Source organism: Protomyctophum bolini (assembly GCF_963924005.1).
Source record: "Protomyctophum bolini genome assembly, chromosome: 13".
Classification (NCBI taxonomy): Eukaryota; Metazoa; Chordata; class Actinopteri; order Myctophiformes; family Myctophidae; genus Protomyctophum; species Protomyctophum bolini.
The window spans coordinates 43,637,603-43,660,716 of record NC_137874.1 but is presented as its reverse complement, the minus strand read 5'-3'; the positions used below and the strand labels follow the sequence as shown (position 1 = coordinate 43,660,716).

The window sequence follows — 23,114 nt, the reverse complement described above, 5'->3', positions numbered from 1 at the left end:
AGTCGCGACGCAGATTCGCGTCGGAGAATCAGCTAGAACAGCTGTGGAGTGTAGATCATTAGCAGCACGCAGCGCTACAGTGAAAAGTCAACTGATCGACGGACAGCTATTTTATAAAGCTAAAGGTTGTTTTCCACATGCCTAACACACACACTAGGCATGTGGAAAATAATCGATACGTATCGATACATCGATTATGACGTGCGCGATGCGAGTGAATCGGTTCATTCACTGTGTATCGGTAAAATTGACGGGTGAAATCTCGATGCATCATTGGCGGAGTGCTTGCATCGGTAAAATCCGTGGTTGCACTGTTTTTTCATGGTAAATTTCACCCTATCCTGTGTTTCCGAGGCGCATTCAACGTACCATCAGAAAAGGAAGGGAAAAAAGGTCTCTCGCAGCCACACAGGGCGCGTTCGGATATAGCGCACTGAGCCCACTGTGCAATGCAAACTAATAGAAGAGTGTGCTCCGGTGGCGGTGTGGTATTTCCGAACGCGCCCACAGTCAGTGAACAGAAGCTACCGTACGACGGTGCAGAGTAGACACGTTGAGACAACAAACAGACTCAGACTATAAAGAGCACCCGCGACTAACAGAAGTGAGCCCCACGCATTAAACGAGAAGCACCACCTTTACTCTTTAGCTTTATAAAATAGCTGTCCGAGTAGCTTTGTCCGTCGATCAGTTGACTTTTCACTGTAGCGCTGCGTGCTGGACTGCTGGTAATGATCCACACTCCAAAGCTGTGCTTGCTGATTATCCGACGCAAATCTGCGTCGCGACTCGCGATCATCATCAATTTGTAATTAAAGAAAGCTTCTGCAGTCTGCACACACGTGTACAACAACAACAACGCCACAGCTGGGTTTACTGCTTGCGTTTAAAGTCGTTTACAACCGTTTCCCAACTTTCCACTGTCCAGCTTTCCCCTGCTGTTCTCTGGGATAGAAGCCTTATTTATATTCTGCAGCAAAACGGTGTCGCACGCCTAAAATTGCAGATCCACAAGCTCACAGCGGGGCGTGGATGAGACGCGTTGTGAGCTTGTACATCTGCTATGTATTTATAACGTTAATAATACATGCAGGCCAGGGTCTTCAATGTTTTTCAGGTCAAGCCAAGGACCACTTAGCTGAGAGTGAGAGATCAAGTAGGGACCCCCACTATACATAGGCAATTATATTATAAAACTGTTGCAGATTAAACTAGACATAGACTTGTTTGACAGCACTACGAGTGTGACCTGTACTTTTTGTTTTGTTTATTTGTTTATTTTCTATTTATATGTTGGTAACATTAATTGATGAACGATAGGCTATTACATTTTAATCTCTTGAACCCTCTATACTCAAAACCTCAAATTGACCTTTGAGATATAATAATTATACTATAGCCTATGATTATTAGTAATCTAAAAATGCCACAATAACCAGCGGAGAACAGACCCTTTGTTTACTTACAGAATTCTATAAGTTGGGTTGTTTGAGATGCAGAGCTATAATACTAACCTACAGTAAAACAATGTAATGCATTTTTACATGTTTTGGGAAATTAATAGAGCTTTAATATAAATCCTTTCTATTGTGATGAATCGCCATCAAATGGCATCGTATCGGTAGAGGGGTGAATCGCATCGTATCGGTAGAGGGGTGAATCGCATCGTATCGGTAGAGGGGTGAATCGCATCGTATCGGTAGAGGGGTGAATCGCATCGTATCGGTAGAGGGGTGAATCGCATCATATCGGTAGAGGGGTGAATCGCATCGTATCACATTGATTTGAACTAAATGGTTATCGCATCGCATTGCATCGGGAAGAGGGAGAATCGTATCGCATCGCATCACCAGAGGATTCCATGTATCTCAGTCTAATAATAATAATAATAATAAAACTTTATTTGTATAGCACCTTTCATGACATGAAATGCAGCTCAAAGTGCTTTACAGAGAAATGGAGGATAAAAGAAAAGCAAGGCAACAACATTAAAAGCAGTAATGCAATACAGTGAGGACATGAATAACAAAAATAAAAAAATAAAAGATCAATTAAAAGCAATGTTGTAGAAGTGGGTCTTGAGCTGAGCTTTAAAAATATCTACAGAGGCTGCCTGACGAAGGTACAGTGGGAGCTTGTTCCATGCCGACGGCCCGTAGAAGCAAAAAGCTGCTTCCCCGTATTTTTTAGTTGCCATTTTTTTTGGCAAAGCGAGCAGGCCGGCAGTGGAAGACCTTAGGGGGCGGTTTGGGACATATTTAGGCAGGCAGTCATGTAGGTAGGAAGGTGCGAGACCATTGAGAGCTTTATAGACAAGTAAAATAATTTTAAAATCAATCCTAAAAACAACCGGAAGCCAGTGCAGTGATGCCAAAACTGGAGTAATATGTTCTCTCATCTTTGTTCTAGTTAAAACTCTGGCTGCTGCATTTTGGACAAGTTGTAGTCTGTCAGTTGTTTTCTTAGGCAGTCCTGAAAAAAGTGCATTGCAGTAGTCAAGCCGAGAAAAAACAAAGGCGTGGATTAGCGTTTTTGCATCGTCCAAGGACAAATAGGCTCTGATTCGTGCAATATTTCTAAGGTGAAAAAAGGCAATCTTGGTAACATGGTTAATGTGTGAATTGAAATTCAATTCAGAATCAATAATAACCCCCAGGTTCTTTACTTTACTGTTACTTTCTACAGTCAGGTTACCAAGTCTGCTTATTATTGATTCTTTCTGCTCACTAGAACCGATGAGAACTTCTGTCTTATCCTCGTTTAGCTTGAGAAAGTTCTCACTCATCCAACATTTGATGCTAGACAGACAGGTCAACAGCGGGTCTAAGGGCGCTTTCACACCCAAAGTTCGCTTAGAAGGTCCGGATCAAGGACCAAGGACCAAATATTTGCATTTTGATTTTGGTCCGTTTGGTGTTCACACTGGACTTTGTAAAGCGTACCAAATATGTAAACAAATGACACGTGGACATGTTAAGCGAACCAAATAGTGAGGGAAAAAGAACATGAGGGGAAATCACTGTCTACAATTTTTGGGGCATACCTTCAGTCACACAGAGAGAGAAGAGAACAGCAACAACTTGCTATTGCATTCATTCTTATTAATTATTTTATTAGCCAAATAAGAGCAACAGATGAACAGGAGCAGGTGTTTGAACAATAATGTGCTTGCTGCTGGTGCATACAATTCACGGAGACGTATAGCCTACAAGGTATCCCCGATAAAAATGACTTTTCTTCCATGTGTGCACCTTGACCCGATTAGATATATGTTATTTCTGCGCATCAAATCGGCGGGCATTTCCATGTCATCTTATGGTTTAAACTTGAAGGTGGTCAGTTAGTAGGTTATTGAGCTTCAAGTCAGAAAAGCTCCGCTGCAGCTAATTGAGTTGACCTAGTTTTACGTCTTTTGCTATAGTGATGTAGGCCTAATCAATTAATCATTTGGGACCACCTGTGTATAGCTTATTTAACATTGGCTTTTTCTCTATACGTGCGGCCGTGCGCGACATGGATGATTTTAAATATTTCAAATTCTGTCTCTGCGTCTCTCCCATATAAATATACACACACACACACACACACACACACACACACACACACACACACACACTGACACACACACACACACACACACACACAGACAGACAGACAGAAAAAAGGAGGGGACACGAGTTGAAAGAGAAACTCTCGCATGAAGACTCATGCATCGCATGCTTTGTCATAACTTCGCGTGACGGCGGCGCATGCTTAAAATAAACAGATCTACAAGCTTACATCGTGTACCATATACCGTACACCATTCCGTGTGGACCGTGTCGATAATTATACATCTGTTATTTTTGCGCATGTGAACCTCGTACGCTGCCATTACATTTGCGCTGCGCCTCGACATGCGTCTACTATTAAAATAAAATCAGACTGTCAGCTGTCATATCAATAGTGATCCCCGTAAAAAATACATGCTTTTATAACTAATTATTAATGCAGCCTCACAACTGCCGAAGCCCGACAGCTATTTTGGCTATCGTACTGTATTTGGTCCTCTATAAAGTCCGAATGCATTCACACCAGTAACGAACCGCACCGTGGTTCGTTTGGAAGCGAACCGAGTCCGGCCTTTTTTAGCGGACCATGGTTCGTTTCTTTGATCCGCACCAGAGTTCGGATGCATGTTCACACCAACCGAACCAAAGGGGTAAGCCGTAAGCGGACCATGGTTCGTTTTAAACGAACCAAACATGTCCGGTGTGAAAGCGCCCTAAAGCACAGGGATCATCTGTGTATCGTAATGTATCGTATCGCTGGCAGATTCACATGCCACACACACACACACACACACACACAGTGGAGGAAAGCCCTCCAGACTCTATGTCACTGCAGCAGATTATGTCACCATAATAAACCCTCCACAAAACTGGCGTTGCAACTACAATAACACACAATCACCAGTAGGGGGAACCAGACCTCCATTATGTATGGACTCAAGTTACATCTGCTGGAGATTTTAATCCGTTTATAAGGTAACGATACATTGGCCCCTGAGAACTAAAATACATACTATATATTTGATTTAATACACCTGAGAACTAAAATACATACTATATATTTGATTTAATACACCTGCGAACTAAAATACACACTATATATTTGATTTAATACACCTGAGAACTAAAATAGCCACTATATTTTGATGTAATACACCTATACAGTTATGTGACATGAGGGGCAAAATAGCCTACACAATTTGTAACATAAAAAGGCCCAATATTTCTATAAAATATTGAAGTTGAAGAGTATAAATGTAGGTCTAAGTCAGGGGTGGGCAACTTTATTTTTTTAATATATATTTTTTATCCCACGGTTTTGTGACCCATTTTTCCACCCCTGTGTTAATCATCTAATGTGATCCTGGGCTCTACACACCCTCCGCCAACCTAGTCCCCATACGGTGGGATCCTCTTGGTTTCCGCCTCAATCTCAAAATGACATTGCTGGGTACCTATGGGTATTTATGTTAGACACACCCACAGACACACCCCCAGATTCTCAGCCACACCCACAGGTTTATTTTAATATGTGGAGTGGCTATTCAACCACCAGGTGGCGTCGGCCCATGATGAGCAGAGCTGCATGCACTGAGTCTTAATATGTAGCTTCTAGCAATATGCAGTAAATTTGTACTGTAAACTAAAGTATCAATACTGTAATATTGAAATACATTAAAATGCATACTGTTACAAGTAATATTTATTTGAGTACGCGGTTAGGGTCCATTTGGTTCCATTTCTACACTCTAAAGTTAAATTATCATTGATGTTACAATATAAATATTGGGGGTCCCAGAGATATAAATTCCATTAAATGGGGGTCCATACTCCATAGACTAATGCATGTCAAACTGGGGGTCCTTGAAATTAAACGGGTTGAGAGTCACTGCTATAAAAACCTTCTCTTATGGGGGTCCCTGGCATATCTCTTCAAATGGGGGTCCCTGGCATATCTCTTCAAATGGGGGTCCCTGGCATATCTCTTCAAATGGGGGGGTCCCTGGCATATCTCCCCAAACGGGGGTCCGTGGCACACCACCCCATATGGGGGGTCCCCGGGAAACACCCCCCAAACGGGGGTCCCTGGCACACCCCCCCAAATGGGGGGTCCCCGGCACATCCCCCCCAAATGGGGGTCCCCGGCACACCTCCCCAAATGGGGGTCCCCCCGTCACATCAAATAACTTTAAAGAGAAAGAAAAGGACAGAGACAGAGCCTCATTTAAAAACAAAATGCTCATTATGCAATGTGAAATGCCACCTAATCCTTTTCCTTGTCTTTATTATGGGCCAACTTGTGAACGCTGCATGCTTTTATTGTGAAGGGTCTCAGTTCTCACAGCCTGCTTATTTCCACGTGCTGAAAATAGCTGATCGACAAGCTCACAACGCGCTGCGTCCGCAACGCGTTGTGAGCTTGTAGATCAGCCATTTTCAGCATGCAAGCATAACACGTGTACGACGAAGAATAAATCACGCATCACTGCGCTTCTGTGAAGGGAGGGAGATATATTTTGTTGGCCGAACGAGGCGATCATGTTTGGACATCTATGGACAGCTATTTTTCGTGGCACATTATGTTTAATCACAACAACGTCACGTTTAGCCTACTTTACCTCCTGGTCGGGACTGTATGTGTCTGCTGTCTACGTGCATGTGCTCTGCGCGCTCCAGTCTTTCTGGAGGGAGCGAAATGTAGCGTCTTCTGGATGCATCTAAGCATTAACATTTCAATGGCCGAGGGTCGTTAGAGTCTATTGTTCCGTGTTGTAGTTATCGCACGTCTAATGGTTAGACGTGTGACAACAATGACGCAACAATAATAAGCCTGCAGCCCAGTAGCTATAATATTGCTTAAGGGGGAGAGTTAGTGTGCCGCCTGATTTGACAGAAAGTAACACTATAACTTAATTTCGGTCAAATTACGGGGAGCACTTGGACACATCAAGCGGAGCACCAAAGCTCCGCGACACACAGGTTGGGAAACACTGGCATAGATAGTCAGGGTCTGTCTGCCTGCCTGCCAAATTGCAATATTTGCCTCTGAGATGTGGAGTAGAAGCAAAAGCACTGGAAATCGGCAATACTTTAGGCTCTTTGGATGCAAGAGAGTATTTTAATTTGTATTTAACCCATTCTGACCTGAGATCAGATTCATACGAGGTTTCCACTGGACACACACTGGTCTGATTAAACCCATTCTGACCTGAGATCAGATTCTGAAAATGTCAGTCGTTCTTCGATTTTTCAAAAATAGCAGACCTACAAGCTCGTAGCGCGCCACGGCGCGCTACGAGCTTGTAGATCTGCTATTTTTCAATAGCTAAAGCATGACATGATGCTAACACCAAAAGGGGTTCCCGTTCAGAATGGGTTAATTTTACAGTTCATATTACCCCACCCCCCACGGCGCATTCAACACCTTTAGCTGTGTCCCAAACAATGGTGCCTGTTATTCACTTCAAACTGTGCTCTCCTGTGTTTTTTTTCCTGTGTGTTCACTGAGTCTATATCGAGTTAAAGTTTTCCTTAGTTTTGGGTCAGTTACTGTGCTCAAGTATTCTACTAATGTGTATTCCCTGTTTAGAGCTAAATAGCATTCCATTTTGCTCTGGTTTTGAGTAGATCTGTTCCAGTGTGTGAGATAGCTTTCTTTTTGTTTTCTTATGATTTGGTGTAGCAAATTCAGATTTAAGCTCAGTCTTTGAACAATCTGTTCTGAGGACCCCCTGTTTTTTTCATATGCCATCTGAATTAATTAAAAGCAGGCTCTGTACAGTTTTTAGTAGTATTTGACTATCTCTCCCCAGAGTCCCCACAATGTCTAGCCAAACAGGTTATGTTAATTGTATACAGTAGTCAGCCTACTACAGAGGCTACTGAGAGAGAGAGAGAGAGAGAGAGAGAGAGAGAGAGAGAGAGAGTAAGTTTTTTTAGGGTTTTCAGGAAGGAAAAAAACTGATAGGCCTAAATAGGATTAAACCTTATACTTGTTTTATTACTCTTAAACAGATACAGGCTTTGAGAAAGCATATTCAAAGAGCCTAGTGACAATCAGGGGTAAATATAAACTGTTACTGACTTACTCCTGATGACATTACAAAACCATTGAAAAAATCCTATTTTGGCATGCATGGTAAACCTATTAATTTAAGTTTTTATATTTAAATGATATTAAGAAAGTCACTCACCATTCCACAGTGGTGGAAAGTAAGTGCATTTACTTAGGTACTGTACAATTTTGAGGCATTTGTACTTTACTTTAGTATTCATGAATTCCAATACTTCTACTTCTACTCCACTACATCTCAGAGGCAAATACTGTACTTGTACGCCAAAAAAATGCATTAACCACTTCCTCAGTATAGTAGACTATTTGAAAATAGCGGATCTACAAGCTCACAATATGTCGTCATTTGCCACATTATGAGCTTGTAGATCATGCAAAGTAGCCAGTGAGGGATATGGTGTGAAGCTCTTTCCAACACGTGGTGATGATGACAGTAACTCAGGTCGTCTCGTTGAGTGCATTTAAAGATGTTTTATTTTGCTTGCAGGGGTGGATAAGGCATGACATAAACCGGGTACTTAAACTTTAACTTAAACAATACCTCGTGATGCAAAATAAACAAAGGATAACTCAAAACAACTGAAAACAAACAAAACACGCACGGTTGAAAAACGGTGTGGCTTCCCTGTGACGTTTCCCAAAATCCCTCCTGCCGTGCACCTGTGACGCATACAAGTAGGCTGTGCCTGTGATTGACTGAGCCCGCCTCTGCCCAGGTTGTCATAGCAACTTCACAAGAAATTAACCACAAATAAAATCATCAAATTGGCTACAACATAGCCTATAGTGCTGGTTTGCAATAGTAACTAACTAAAGTTTTAAAATCTGTGTTTTGTTTGAAGAGGCTGAGCAATTATGTTTTAGTTTATTTTAAGCCAGTGTAAAAAATTTGTTGTCTAAGACTAGATAGTTTAATTGCCTAGGCAGGCCTAAAGTTCAATGGATTGTTGTGAATTTGCTACTAAAAGTAACACTAAGAGGTGCCTGCATGGTGGGGGTGGGGAAATGTTTTCACACCTCACAGACCGGGCATATAGGGGGGGGGGGGGTTGAGAGAGTGACTGTGAGACCCCAAAGCAGTAACACACACACACACACACACACACACACACACACGTAATGTGTGTTGTGGAAATGTAGATCTGCTGTTGACAATAAAGGATAAAAAAACTTCCTCTGTCTCTCAGAATCAGAAGCTGTTACATCAGTTTTACAAGTAAAAAAAAAGGGAAGGAGATTAAGGCAGGAAATAGAGTTTGAGTGCAATGTAAACGTACATTTTCTCATGCTGATAAAGCTCCTTTGAATTTAATTTAATTTAGATTTTCTGTCTCATTTCAAGTTTTCAAATATATAAAAATATTTTGAAAATAGCAGATCCACAAGCTCACACGCTATTTTAAAATGGCCAAATTGTGTATAGTTGTTAATGTGTATTTTATTTACTTCTACTCCACTACATCTCAGAGGCAAATATTGTATTTGTACGCCACTACATTTATTTGCAAACTTTAATTAATGTACAGTTAATGTACAGTTAACCCCCAGTCCACAGAACAGGGGGTCCTCAGAACAGGGGGTATGATGTAACTAAATATATAATTATATAAAAAAGTGGGCAGAAGGGTGTTTACCAAAAGTACAAAAAGTGTTTCATTGCAAACATTTCATCAATAATCATCAACACAATATTCAGATTAAAGAGATATGCCAGGGACCCCCACCCGAAGAGACACGCAGGGACCCCCACCCGAAGAGACACGCCAGGGACCCCCCACCCGAAGAGACACGCCAGGGACCCCCACCCGAAGAGACACGCAGGGATCCCCCACCCGAAGAGACACGCCAGGGACCCCCACCCGAAGAGACACGCCAGGGACCCCCACCCGAAGAGACACGACAGGGACCCCCACCCGAAGAGACACGCCAAGGACCCCCACCCGAAGAGACACGACAGGGACCCCCACCCGAAGAGACACGACAGGGACCCCCAACCGAAGAGACACGCCAAGGACCCCCCACCCGAAGAGACACGACAGGGACCCCCACCCGAAGAGACACGCCAGGGACCCCCCCTCCATAGACTAATGGCTATAGCTGTAAAAACCTTCTCTTATGGGGGTCCCTGGCATATCCTCTCAAATGGGGGTCCCTGGCACATCCCCCCAAATGGGGGTCCCCGGCACATCCCTTCAAATTTTCATTAAATTTGCAAGCTGTATAGTTGGGTGGGGGGGTGTACCCCCCACCCGAAGAGACACGACAGGGACCCCCCCTCCATACTCCATAGATAGACTAATGCATGTCAAACTGGGAGTCCTTGAAATTAAACGGGTTGAGAGTCACTGCTATAGCTGTAAAAACCTTCTCTTATGGGGTCCCTGGCATATCCTCTCAAATGGGGGGTCCCTGGCACATCCCTTCAAATTTTCATTAAATTTGCAAGCTGAATACTGCACTGGCCTCTGTCCTACTGCCCTACTGCCACCTACTGTCTGTTTATTATATTACACAGTAGGTGAAAAGAAAACACTAAACCACACCCATCAGAGGTGTGACTTCCATAGGTACCCAGGTACTTTTAAATACCTAGAGGTAACTATGGGTACTGGGCTGGCATAAACGAATGGAACCCCACTGTATATGGGGGACACAAGGGGAGACCAACCTAGTCCCCATATATGGGGGACAAGGGGAGACCAACCTAGTCCCCTAGTCGATCTACAAGCTCAAAACGTGTCGTGCTGCGACGCGTTTTGAGCTTGTAGATCGGCTATTTTTGCTATATTCAAACTGAAGCTATTTTTGGAATTGGAATCCTGAAAATTTACATTTTGATGTCATTCCAAATGCCTTTAATTATACTTGTGTTGAAGCGATGAGCTCCTCATTTAGACTGAAGTAATAACAGCGGGTCATGTTTGTATATGTTGTGGAATAGTAACAGCTGAAACCAATATCATATCAGTATTCTATTCTGACATTAACCTGTACACATAGTACAGAAACAACATAACACCAAGACAATACAAAAGAAACATGAGTTGTGTACAGAAAACCATCCTATCGGCGGGGCAGTTTGTTGCCGCGATGGCTGAGGGGGACAAAACTCCTACTGAAACGGACCTTTTTCCAGGGTAAGGTTCTGTATCTTTGACCTGATGGCACGAGGTTGAAGAAGCGACACAGGGGATGGTCAGTGTCACGTGATATTGAGAGTGCTAGTCGTGTGATGTCAGAGACAGCCCATTCACCCAAACAGAACAGTCCTATCTAATTGCATTAAACAACGTCTAACTCACCAACATTGCAGCTGTATAAGCGGAAAGCTTGAATTATCCTGTTTTTCGATCGGCAATGCGTTTGTTTAATAAAAATGCACTGCACTGTTAACTGTGAGTGGACGGCCTACACTTGTTTACCAAGAGGGTCCACCTTGTTCAATTCATCAAAACATTTAGAGACGTACAAATAGACACTTTATATATAGTTAAAGAACAGAACAGGAATTCATCACTGTAACTTCCCCTATCCAGCAGAATGACGCTCCAACTGATATCTTTAAGGTTGTTTATTTACCCCAAGACAACGTGAAAAACTGTAACAAAAACATAACAACATTCTCTTAGACACAATGAAACATGAAATATGAATGTCCTTGTTGTAAGTCAATCATGATGTCCATATTATTATATAAAGAAACACAATATTTACACAAACACAATGAAATGTAAACAAACAATTAAACGCGCAGCGGAATTACAACACTGTTTACAAACAAAGAAAACACCAACATGTGACATACCGTGTGCGCCTTCTGCAGATTATTTTAGGAGAGCTGCGTTATCTTCTCTTATATTCTTTATTTTAAGGACACTCTTTTTAGACGTGGGAAGAGCTCCTTGCACCACTCAGTCAGCTGGTTCTGCCTGAGTTCAGCTGGTTCTGCCTGAGTTCAGCTGGTTCTGCCTGAGTTCAGCTTGTTCTGACTGAGTTCAGCTTGTTCTGACTGAGTTCATCTTGTTCTGACTGAGTTCAGCTTGTTCTGCCTGAGTTCATCTTGTTCTGACTGAGTTCAGCTGGTTCTGCCTGAGTTCATCTTGTTCTGACTGAGTTCAGCTTGTTCTGCCTGAGTTCAGCTTGTTCTGACTGAGTTCAGCTTGTTCTGACTGAGTTCATCTTGTTCTGACTGAGTTCAGCTTGTTCTGCCTGAGTTCAGCTGGTTCTGCCTGAGTTCAGCTTGTTCTGCCTGAGTTCAGCTTGTTCTGCCTGAGTTCAGCTCGTTCTGACTGAGTTCAGCTGGTTCTGCCTGAGTTCAGCTGGTTCTGCCTGAGTTCAGCTGGTTCTGACTGAGTTCATCTTGTTCTGACTGAGTTCATCTTGTTCTGCCTGAGTTCAGCTGGTTCTGACTGAGTTCAGCTGGTTCTGACTGAGTTCAGCTGGTTCTGCCTGAGTTCAGCTGGTTCTGACTGAGTTCAGCTTGTTCTGCCTGAGTTCATTTTGTTCTGCCTGAGTTCAGCTGGTTCTGACTGAGTTCAGCTGGTTCTGCCTGAGTTCAGCTGGTTCTGCCTGAGTTCAGCTGGTTCTGCCTGAGTTCAGCTGGTTCTGACTGAGTTCAGCTTGTTCTGCCTGAGTTCAGCTTGTTCTGCCTGAGTTCAGCTGGTTCTGACTGAGTTCAGCTTGTTCTGCCTGAGTTAATCTTGTTCTGCCTGAGTTCAGCTGGTTCTGCCTGAGTTCAGCTGGTTCTGCCTGAGTTCAGCTGGTTCTGACTGAGTTCATCTTGTTCTGCCTGAGTTAATCTTGTTCTGCCTGAGTTCAGCTGGTTCTGCCTGAGTTCAGCTCACACAGGTGCCATTAATTCTGCCTCACTTCAATCAAGCTCTGCACCTGCATGCCCAAACCCAACAGGTGCTTGAAATGAGGTGATTAGCTGCTTAGGTGAGCCTAATTCAACCTGCCCATGAACCTAGACGAACAGACCACAGTAGATGGCACTATCTCACCATGCCTTTACCATATGTACACGTTTTCAGAAAGGTGAGCAATACAATAGGAAATTAGGACAGTTACAATCATAAAGGAGGTAAAAAGGGAAAAGAAACATGAGATAGAGAGAGAGAGAGAGAGAGAGAGAGAGAGAGAGAGAGAGAGAGAGAGCGAGAGAGAGCTCTATTTGGAAATAGCCGGTCTACAAGCTCAGAAAGCACACTGTGTGAGCTTGTAGATCAGCTTTTTGAGGGGCGTTAGTGCCTCCTATGCCCAGCTTTCCAGGTTGTGTAAACACAAACATTGGCTTGTGATTGGCTGATCACCCCATAGCAATGATTTGATTGGCTGAGCAAAGTACATATTGAAGATAAAAGTGAGGGCAGAAAAGTGAAGACTGAGCGTGCGCACGCACGCACGCACACAGACACACACACGCACAGACACACACGCACATGCACGCACGCACACAGACACACACGCAGACACGCACGCAGACACGCACGCAAGCGCATGCACCTTTTGCAGAGCAATGCCCTGTTACATCTTATCTCCATATTTTAACTTTATTTAATAATGAATGGCCTACTTTGTCATTCTGTCACACAAAAGTAGCAAAAGCAGCAGATCTACACGCTCAACGTGTGGCACAGATTTAGAGATGATTCTATGTGTGTCTATCTGTATACTAAATGAAAGAGTGTTGAGCGTGTGTGTAAAGTACGTATGTGGATGCGTGGGTGCGTGCGTGCGTGTCGACACATGTTCTGCCAATAGCCTGGAACTACAGCGCTCCTTGAGGAATGGGTCAGAGATTAGATTATGGGTCTCACACGAGAACATCACAGTCTGTAAACACGACTGTCTGCAGTGGGTCGGCCTAAAACTCACCTTGGAGCAACACAAGTCTGAACACACTTCAACCTACAAGCAGAGCTGGACGGAATAGTACAAAATACGACCTGGTCAAATTTACTCCACTACAAGTAGAATAGCTCAGTCAAAATGTAAGTATAAGAGTAAAAAAGTACTTGCTTTTGAATGTACTTTTAACTGCGTTCAAGACTAATCAAGAGTACATGCTTTTACAAATAATTCTTATTTTTGCACCTCAACAAATTGCTGCAATTAGTGTCTAAGTGTAAAAAAGACAAAAAGGCCAATAGGCGATGTGTTGTTTGTATTACTATGGGAGAGTGCAATCATCCAATCCACTAAGCAACTCAAGGCAAGGGTAGCCTCGCTCTCACGCTTACTCATCTGTGAAGAGAAAAGCCTGCAGGTCACAACGTACGGCAGAGAAGCATAAAGTAAAGCCTGGTCACAACGTACGGCAGAGAAGCATAAAGTAAAGCCTGGTCACAACGTAAGGCAGAGAAGCATAAAGTAAAGCCTGGTCACAACGTAAGACAAAGAAGCATAAAGTAAAGCCTGGTCACAACGTAAGACAGAGAAGCATAAAGTAAAGCCTGGTCACAACGTAAGGCAGAGAAGCATAAAGTAAAGCCTGGTCACAACGTACGACAGAGAAGCATAAAGTAAAGCCTGGTCACAACGTAAGACAGAGAAGCATAAAGTAAAGCCTGGTCACAACGTACGGCAGAGAAGCATAAAGTAAAGCCTGGTCACAACGTACGACAGAGAAGCATAAAGTAAAGCCTGGTCACAACGTAAGACAGAGAAGCATAAAGTAAAGCCTGGTCACAACGTAAGACAGAGAAGCATAAAGTAAAGCCTGGTCACAACGTAAGACAGAGAAGCATAAAGTAAAGCCTGGTCACAACGTAAGACAGAGAAGCATAAAGTAAAGCCTGGTCACAACGTAAGACAGAGAAGCATAAAGTAAAGCCTGGTCACAACGTAAGACAGAGAAGCATAAAGTAAAGCCTGGTCACAACGTAAGGCAGAGAAGCATAAAGTAAAGCCTGGTCACAACGTAAGACAGAGAAGCATAAAGTAAAGCCTGGTCACAACGTAAGACAGAGAAGCATAAAGTAAAGCCTGGTCACAACGTAAGACAGAGAAGCATAAAGTAAAGCCTGGTCACAACGTAAGACAGAGAAGCATAAAGTAAAGCCTGGTCACAACGTAAGGCAGAGAAGCATAAAGTAAAGCCTGGTCACAACGTAAGGCAGAGAAGCATAAAGTAAAGCCTGGTCACAACGTACGGCAGAGAAGCATAAAGTAAAGCCTGGTCACAACATAAGACAGAGAAGCATAAAGTAAAGCCTGGTCACAACGTAAGGCAGAGAAGCATAAAGTAAAGCCTGGTCACAACGTAAGGCAGAGAAGCATAAAGTAAAGCCTGGTCACAACGTACGGCAGAGAAGCATAAAGTAAAGCCTGGTCACAACGTAAGACAGAGAAGCATAAAGTAAAGCCTGGTCACAACGTAAGGCAGAGAAGCATAAAGTAAAGCCTGGTCACAACGTACGACAGAGAAGCATAAAGTAAAGCCTGGTCACAACGTAAGACAGAGAAGCATAAAGTAAAGCCTGGTCACAACGTACGGCAGAGAAGCATAAAGTAAAGCCTGGTCACAACGTACGACAAAGAAGCATAAAGTAAAGCCTGGTCACAACGTAAGACAGAGAAGCATAAAGTAAAGCCTGGTCACAACGTACGACAGAGAAGCATAAAGTAAAGCCTGGTCACAACGTAAGGCAGAGAAGCATAAAGTAAAGCCTGGTCACAACGTACGGCAGAGAAGCATAAAGTAAAGCCTGGTCACAACGTACGACAGAGAAGCATAAAGTAAAGCCTGGTCACAACGTACGACAGAGAAGCATAAAGTAAAGCCTGGTCACAACGTAAGGCAGAGAAGCATAAAGTAAAGCCTGGTCACAACGTAAGGCAGAGAAGCATAAAGTAAAGCCTGGTCACAACGTACGACAGAGAAGCATAAAGTAAAGCCTGGTCACAACGTAAGACAGAGAAGCATAAAGTAAAGCCTGGTCACAACGTACGACAGAGAAGCATAAAGTAAAGCCTGGTCACAACGTACGACAGAGAAGCATAAAGTAAAGCCTGGTCACAACGTAAGACAGAGAAGCATAAAGTAAAGCCTGGTCACAACGTAAGACAGAGAAGCATAAAGTAAAGCCTGGTCACAACGTAAGACAGAGAAGCATAAAGTAAAGCCTGGTCACAACGTAAGACAGAGAAGCTATCGGCGGAAGTATCGCCCAGAACATCCGTCAGATGTATTTACCCCGGATACGATCATTTAAATGTGTGGTCTGTAATAACAATAAAACAGAAATAAACATATTATCATTATTAGTGTGAACTCAAGCATTAACTTACATTATTCACTAGCATGCAGGATGCAATCACATGTCAAAAGGTCAACCATAAACAGCCCATTTTGATAGGTTGACGACATAATAATAATAATAATAATAGTAGTACAACAACTAGCAATAGGCCTGGGGCCTATTTCACGAAACTTGGATTAGAGATTAAGCCGGGCTTTAACACATATCCTGGCTTAATATATCCTGGATCAGTGCTTAACCGGTTTCATGAAAGCTGGTTGATCTTGCCAGATTAACTTAACCAGTTAACCTGGATATGTTGAGGCTTGATTCGGTTTCATGAAAGTGATGCTACATAAGTTACCATGGGAACTTATGCTTTGGACTTAGCCTGCTCCGGACCAGGCTAACAGCCAGGTTTAACCTAATCCTGATGTCTTTACTGTTCATTAAGCAGTCAAACTGATCACAAACCAATGATGTTTTCCAGATGTATTCAATTATTATGGGTTTATGTTGCCTTATTTGTATCGGTCTGCATTAAAGGACTAATTTAAGCACTATATAAAATCAAATAACCAAAATATATAGGCTGCACAACATGACAGCTTGTGAGCTTGTAGATCAGCTGCTTTTGGTGAATGTTCCCCATGAATAGGTTTGCTGTCGTGCAAGTGCACGGTTAAGAATAATTATTATATTATATTATTATTCTTTGTAAAAGTGAAAACCACTAAATATTACCATTACTCATTGTTTTACAACATATTGTAACGTTTCACCCACTACTAGTCCTACATACTTACACCTAGAAACCCCATTCAAACCTATTTAGGTTCATCCTACGGTGGACATGTGTGCCTGAAAAGGAATCTTTGAAATGTTTCATAGTTTTAGAAATATAGTGCTTTCAAATTTGAGACATTTATAGGCAGATAGTGGCACTTCAAAAAATCACTTTCACCTAGAAACTCCATTCACACTTTGTAAAATTCAGCTTACTGTGGAAACACATGCTGGAACTTTTTACTTTGAAATGTTTTGTAGTTTCGGAGTTATGTAACTTAAACGCCCAATGCATTCTCAATGGCAATAGCACAAACTTTGGCATGCTAACCCATGAACCTATGACCCTCACCAGTCTGGCCCCTGTCTGGAAAACAACCCCCTTCCCCAAAGGTAGCTCCCTCAGAGGAGGGAGTTATGGCCAAATATCACAATGCGACAATATCATTATGCTTACAATATTAAGAATTCTGTTTTAAGTTAATAGTAGTGGTAAAATGTAAACTATATTTTTGGGGTAGTTAATCATTCAGTCTATCCACTATTGAGAGTATGTTCTCTCTTTAATTACAGCAGCAGTATTTATTTTAGAAGCTTAAGTCCTTGTATCAGTTGGTCTTGAATAGATTAGTAAAGACAATGAGATATACAGAAGGGGGCTGTAATGCAACTATTAAGGATGCAAACTGCCTTAATACCCCATGAAGAAGAAGGATCAGTAAATCTTTGATCCACAGAAGGGGTCTAGAGACAACAAGCCAGACTGTCTATTAAGCCAGGCTTGCTGATCCCGGCTCGCCAAATCCGCCAATTCTGAGCCTCGCTTGGCTTTAGTGGAACGGAATAAACCAGGCTGTAAAGATCAGGACTTAAAAAGCCTGGCTTTGGCCTATATCCTGGATTAGTTAATCCAAGATTCGTGAAATAGGCCCCTGGACTCCAAGATTCACTACATCACTAAGATACCCATGTACCAGCCAGCCACACACACACACACACACACACACACACACACACACACACACAGTGCTCAGACCCAGCCAGCCAGCCAGCCACACACACACACACACACACACACACACACACACACACACACACACAGTGCTCAGACCCAGCCAGCCCCCCACACACACACACACACACACACACACACACACACACACACACACACACACACACACACACACACACACACACACACACACACAGTGCTCAGACCCAACCAGCCAGCCACACACACATTGCTCAGACCCAGCCACACACACACACACACACACACAGTGCTCAGACCCAGCCAGCCACACACACAAGGGACTCGGAGTCAAAAATCTCTACTGGAGATTGGAGAACCTGATTTGGACATGATCTGATGCAGGACAATATGTCACTATGACAGAAAGAGAAGATGGGTCTGGCCACATTCATTCACCCCATAATCTCAGTGTAAATTAGGGGAATATGTTGTGAAATAAAAAGTCAGAAAACCGGAAAGTGGGAAAATGCCTTATTTTTACATTTGCTTATAGTTCAAACCATTCCATGATTTCCCCATGCCCACACACACACATCTGTGGGCTCTCTCTCTCTCTCTCTCTCTGAACAGAAACAAGTCGCGATGCGGCTCCCCCTTCACACACACACACACACACACACACACACGCACACACACACACACACGACTTTGTCCCTATAATGTGCACGGGCCGTTCCACTTCCTCATATCAAGCCAGAGACGCCACACACCAGTATAGAAGAGAGATATAGTCACTTTTACTCACTTGTTGTAACTTGTTTGGAGCTATATTGTCTTCCATGACAAATATTTCTTTAGCGACGTTAAACTCCGCATGGTTCATTTCCATGCGTCACACTGTTTGGTCCACCGGTTACCCTCCCACTGCATGATCTCATGCACATCGGCTATTTTACCGTTTGTGAGTGAGGACGCAATTGTTATTTATAATGCGTGTGAAATGGCATGTGTGGCGTGGTGCGTGGTAAAGGGTTAAATCGCGTGACTGTCACGCTCAAAGGGTGAGACATATGGCAGCCCTGCCGTTACCAATGAAACAAACACAAGACTCACAGAACGTAAAATACAGAGTCACAGATTTAACTGAACTACCAAACTAGCAGAGGTGGGATAAAGTCCCTATGTTGCAAGTCCAAGTCGAGTCTCAAGTCTTTGCGCTCAAGTCAAGTCAAGTCTCAAGTCTTTGGCATTCAAGTCCCAAGCAAGTCCAAGTCCTGAACTTTTTGTTTCGAGTCCCAACCAAGTCCTAAGCATTTTGTTTCAAGTCCCAAACAAGTCCTTACCTTTTGTTTCAAGTCCCAACCAAGTCCTTACCTTTTGTTTCGAGTCCCAAACAAGTCCCACCAAGACATAATACTAATTAATGATATGTAAAGATTTACATAAATCATGAGCATTTTCCACAATTCCACAACGATACTGTACTTTTCAATTTCCTCCGTGAGGACAGTGTTTAAAGCACCACTCTGTACAATGGGGTGGTTGTAGTTTGTCTCTCTGCTCTTCTATTGAGCCATTTAGATCATGTCAAAGGTCATGTCTCACCGAGACACAGGATCTGACACAAATTCAATGTTTCCCCTGAGCAAGCAGGCTATTATTATTACAATGGTAAAATGTCATTACTTGCACTGAAACCGTGTTCAAATACAGGGTAGAAGAGGAATGTTACATAATGCCTCGATCCACTTTTTCCACTCCCGATCCGATACCGATTTAAAATCATTTTTTTTACCAACTTGAGCCTATACTTCAAAAGTGTTCTAGTGACAAATTTATTTTATTGTATTCTATGCCTTTTTTATTATTATGCACATTGATCAGGTTTTTTTGTGTTAATACATTTATCAATAGCATAGGTAGGCTATACACATTAATTCTGAATATAGGTTTTGAAACTCATTTGCCCCAATACAGCAGCTGTGTTTTTTATGGATCTATCATCTATCAATGATCATCATTTAAATTTTAAGGACCCAGCAATTTGTATCTCTGGGACCCCAAATTATTATTTTGTATTTGTTTATATTGTAAAATCAATGTCAATTTAGAGTGTACAAATGGAACCTATCATTTGGCTGGGAGTGGGGACCCCTGATCCCCAAACCGTGCACTGTCTTACAGCTACACAGCACACTGTCTGTCCGTGACAATGTAACTAGTGACGTCCGTCTATTTAAGCATTGGTTAGCACTTAAGCAGTTATTAGCATCATAGCATGCATGGTCTGTCACATAAGTATTGACAAACAGCGGTCATATTTGTCAAGCAAAACTGTTGGGGACTGTGGGGAGATATCATTTTAAGAACATGAGCATGTCGTCATGCTCAGCTCAGCTGTCAGCATGTTGCGCTGTTCCGTCTCTAAGATGTTGACGCTAATCAATGCTAAAGATTAGCTTGCATGGAGCTCAGGCTGAAACTTTGCTGCTGTAGTTGCCACGGTGGCGAATCCATTTTTGCACTCGGCTGTTGGGTCTTTTTTGTTTTATAATATATAATACTCCCATAAGGGTCCAAGGGAGCGGCAGTGCTGCTTTCTCCACACTGAGTAGCAGCGCGCAGTAATGGCTAGTGGCTAGCCTAGCAGCCTGCACAGTGCAGGCTGCACTGTGCAGCATTGCCACTGTGAAGTGTGACTGGCTGCCAATGCCTCTGTAGCGCAACACTGCTGGAGGAATAATGTCCTGGAGTGGAGTACTGGAATGGACTGGAGTGGAGTGCTTGCAGTGCTTTTCGCTGTAGTCCGATCCGATCCGGATCACGTTTTTTGGCTGATATCGACCAGATATCCGATCCGCGGCATTACTTTATATACCAATACCAAACCATTTTACATGTCATACAAAAGATAATCAGATGCTGTAAGGTATTAAGTGACTTGAAAATGTTCAAGTCAAGAGGGCTCAAGTCAAGTCTCAAGTCCTTGGTGTTCAAGTCAAGTCAAGTCTCAAGTCTTTGGCATTCAAGTCCCAAGCAAGTCCAAGTCTATTTTTGATTTGATCAAGCAAGTCTAAAGTCATCAAAATCGGGACTCGAGTCCAAGTCGAGTCTCGAGTCTCGAGTCCAAGTCCCCACCTCTGCAAACTAGCATTTATAGGACCTAAAATAATGTACTCACTTTGTTTCTGAATGAATGAACGCACAAAGGGAATCACACAACGTAAACAAACACACAGCTCGTTGTGTCCTATACTGGCTGTGTGTGTGTGTGTGTGTGTGTGTGTGTGTGTGTGTGTGCGCGTGAACACAAAATGACCGGAACTATTTCATATTTCACCAAAACCAGAGCAGAACTCCCACCACGGGACTCGGGCAATCAATTAATACAGTTGCAACTATATTAATGGCAAGTATTTCATACAGCTTAAGACAAGTTAGAAAAAACTATCCCTTCAACGTGTGTGTGTGTGTGTGTGTGTGTGTGTGTACATTTATCCTCAATATGTCACCCAATCAAATCATTGCTATATATATGGATATTCAACAGCCAATAATCAGACACACACAGCTGGGCATAGGGGGGGCTAGCGCCTCTCCTGTCTACAATAGTTAGCATTTAACCCAGCATTCTGCATTTTGTGAAACAAACGCACGCACGCACGCACACACAGCCATCTGGAGAAAAGTGCAGACCCCACACACACACACACACACACACACACACACACACAGTGCACCCCCCCCCCCTTCCCTCAGGCAGACCTCAGTGTTGGAAGTAAATACAATACTGATCTCCCTCTCTCTCTCTCTCTCTCTCTCTGTCTCTCTCTCTCTCTCTCTCCCTCTCTCTCTCTCTCTCTCTCTCTCTCTCTCTCTCTCTCTCTCTCTCTCTCTCTCCCTCTCTCTCTAATGACTGGTGTCTGTTGAATCTTTACCTTCCCGTTGAAGGTTCCATCATCGGCGTCAGCGAGAGCAGAACAGAAACCCAACAGGAGCAGAATGTAGAGAGTGTCCATGGTGCCCTGTCCTGGTGTGTGGACTTTGTGATGTCTTGGACCTGGTGGTTCCACACAAACTGACCGACTGAATGTCTCTTCCTCTGGAATGCCTACTTTTAAACATGGAGGGAGGGGGAAGGTTGAAGGAGAAATGACCCTTAGGGGAGGGGCGGGGGTGTGGGTGTGGGGGGATGGTGAAGGAGAGATGACCCTTAGACATTTGCTTTGTGGCCAGAAGAACACATGTCAGGGGGGGGGGCGGGGGGGGGGGGGGGGGGCATTAGGGCAGAGATAACAAAAAGTTAACTTTTCTGAGCAACATTCACTTGTCCTTCTCTTTATCAGGGGTATAGAACCAAATGGGACATGCAGGTTTTTCCATATCTTTAGGATGTCCCCTTCATTCAATGGAGGTAGAGGAAGAAGATGTACCTGACTAGACCATCTGTGCAAGCATGACATAAAAACAACCAGCTGGTAGACAATACTCCAGAACTACTCTGCCATGGGCTGGGCTGGTGCATGGAAGGACTATAGGCTCTGTGGGTTGACTCCTGTCCGGGCCCCTCCTACGTCTCTCCAGGTCCACTCCTGCTCTCACCAGGCCCGGGACCTGTGCGTTGCACCAGAGTCCCAGCACCAGACAGTTCATTCAGGAGTGGTGGGCAATGGTTCCGCAGGGAAATGGTATGCTGCGGCTCCGCTTGCTGCTTGCATGGCCCTCCTAAAGGCCTCACCGAGGGTTGTTGGGCTTCCTCCTCACGGAGGACACAGGCTGGGGGCCCTAACCCACACTGCTCACCTCCTCACGGAGGACACAGGCTGGGGCCGTCTACATCCCGGCTGTCACCCGTCTCTCCGGTGGTCACCAGACTATACCTGGTTGTCACATAGTCTATTCCTATATGGCTGAGTCACTGTAAATAGAAAACCATATAACTATAAATACATGGCATGGATGCACCTGGGACGTATCCTCAGTGATAGAATCTATTATTCTCAGGTAGGCCTAATATCTCTACACCTCAAAGCATCAGAATGATACATTATTGATGTTGTATTCTATAGCTATAGGTCCATACAGCCTAAATGCACTATGGTTTAATGCTGTAGAATTCACAGAATTCACACAGTGCCATTCTTAATTAATTAATTAATTTTTATTTATTTATTTATTCATTAATCAACATTTCAGTTTTCACATCAATGTAAATGGGCCAGAGTTAGCCGAAGCTACATTTCATCTGTAGTCCCTGGGCAGGCTCTTAAAAAATGAATGATAAAAAGAAGGACAAGTGTAGTGTCCCTGCACACAACACTACGTCCATACAAAAACACAATACAATACAGATAACAGAAAGACAAGTGTAGTGTTCCTGCACACAACACCATGCGTTGATGCCATGTGTGCATATGTGCAGGCACCCAACACTACGTCCATACAAAAACACAGTACAGTACAGGAACAGATCGACATGGTACAGGGGA

The 23,114-nt window shown here is 43.3% G+C and overlaps 1 protein-coding gene across 1 annotated transcript in view; it reads right to left on the bottom strand.

Annotated features, from left to right (window-relative positions):
* LOC308327716 (matrix metalloproteinase-24-like) overlaps positions 1-21,644 on the bottom strand; it is a gene marked incomplete at both ends in the record, with an annotated part of 41,963 nt that extends 20,319 nt beyond the window's left edge. Inside the window, one exon of the mRNA XM_080781241.1 lies at positions 21,564-21,644. Coding sequence (XP_080637367.1) covers positions 21,564-21,644 — 81 coding nt within the window. The remainder of the gene's footprint in view (positions 1-21,563) is intronic.
* Between the last annotated feature and the right edge of the window lie 1,470 nt (positions 21,645-23,114).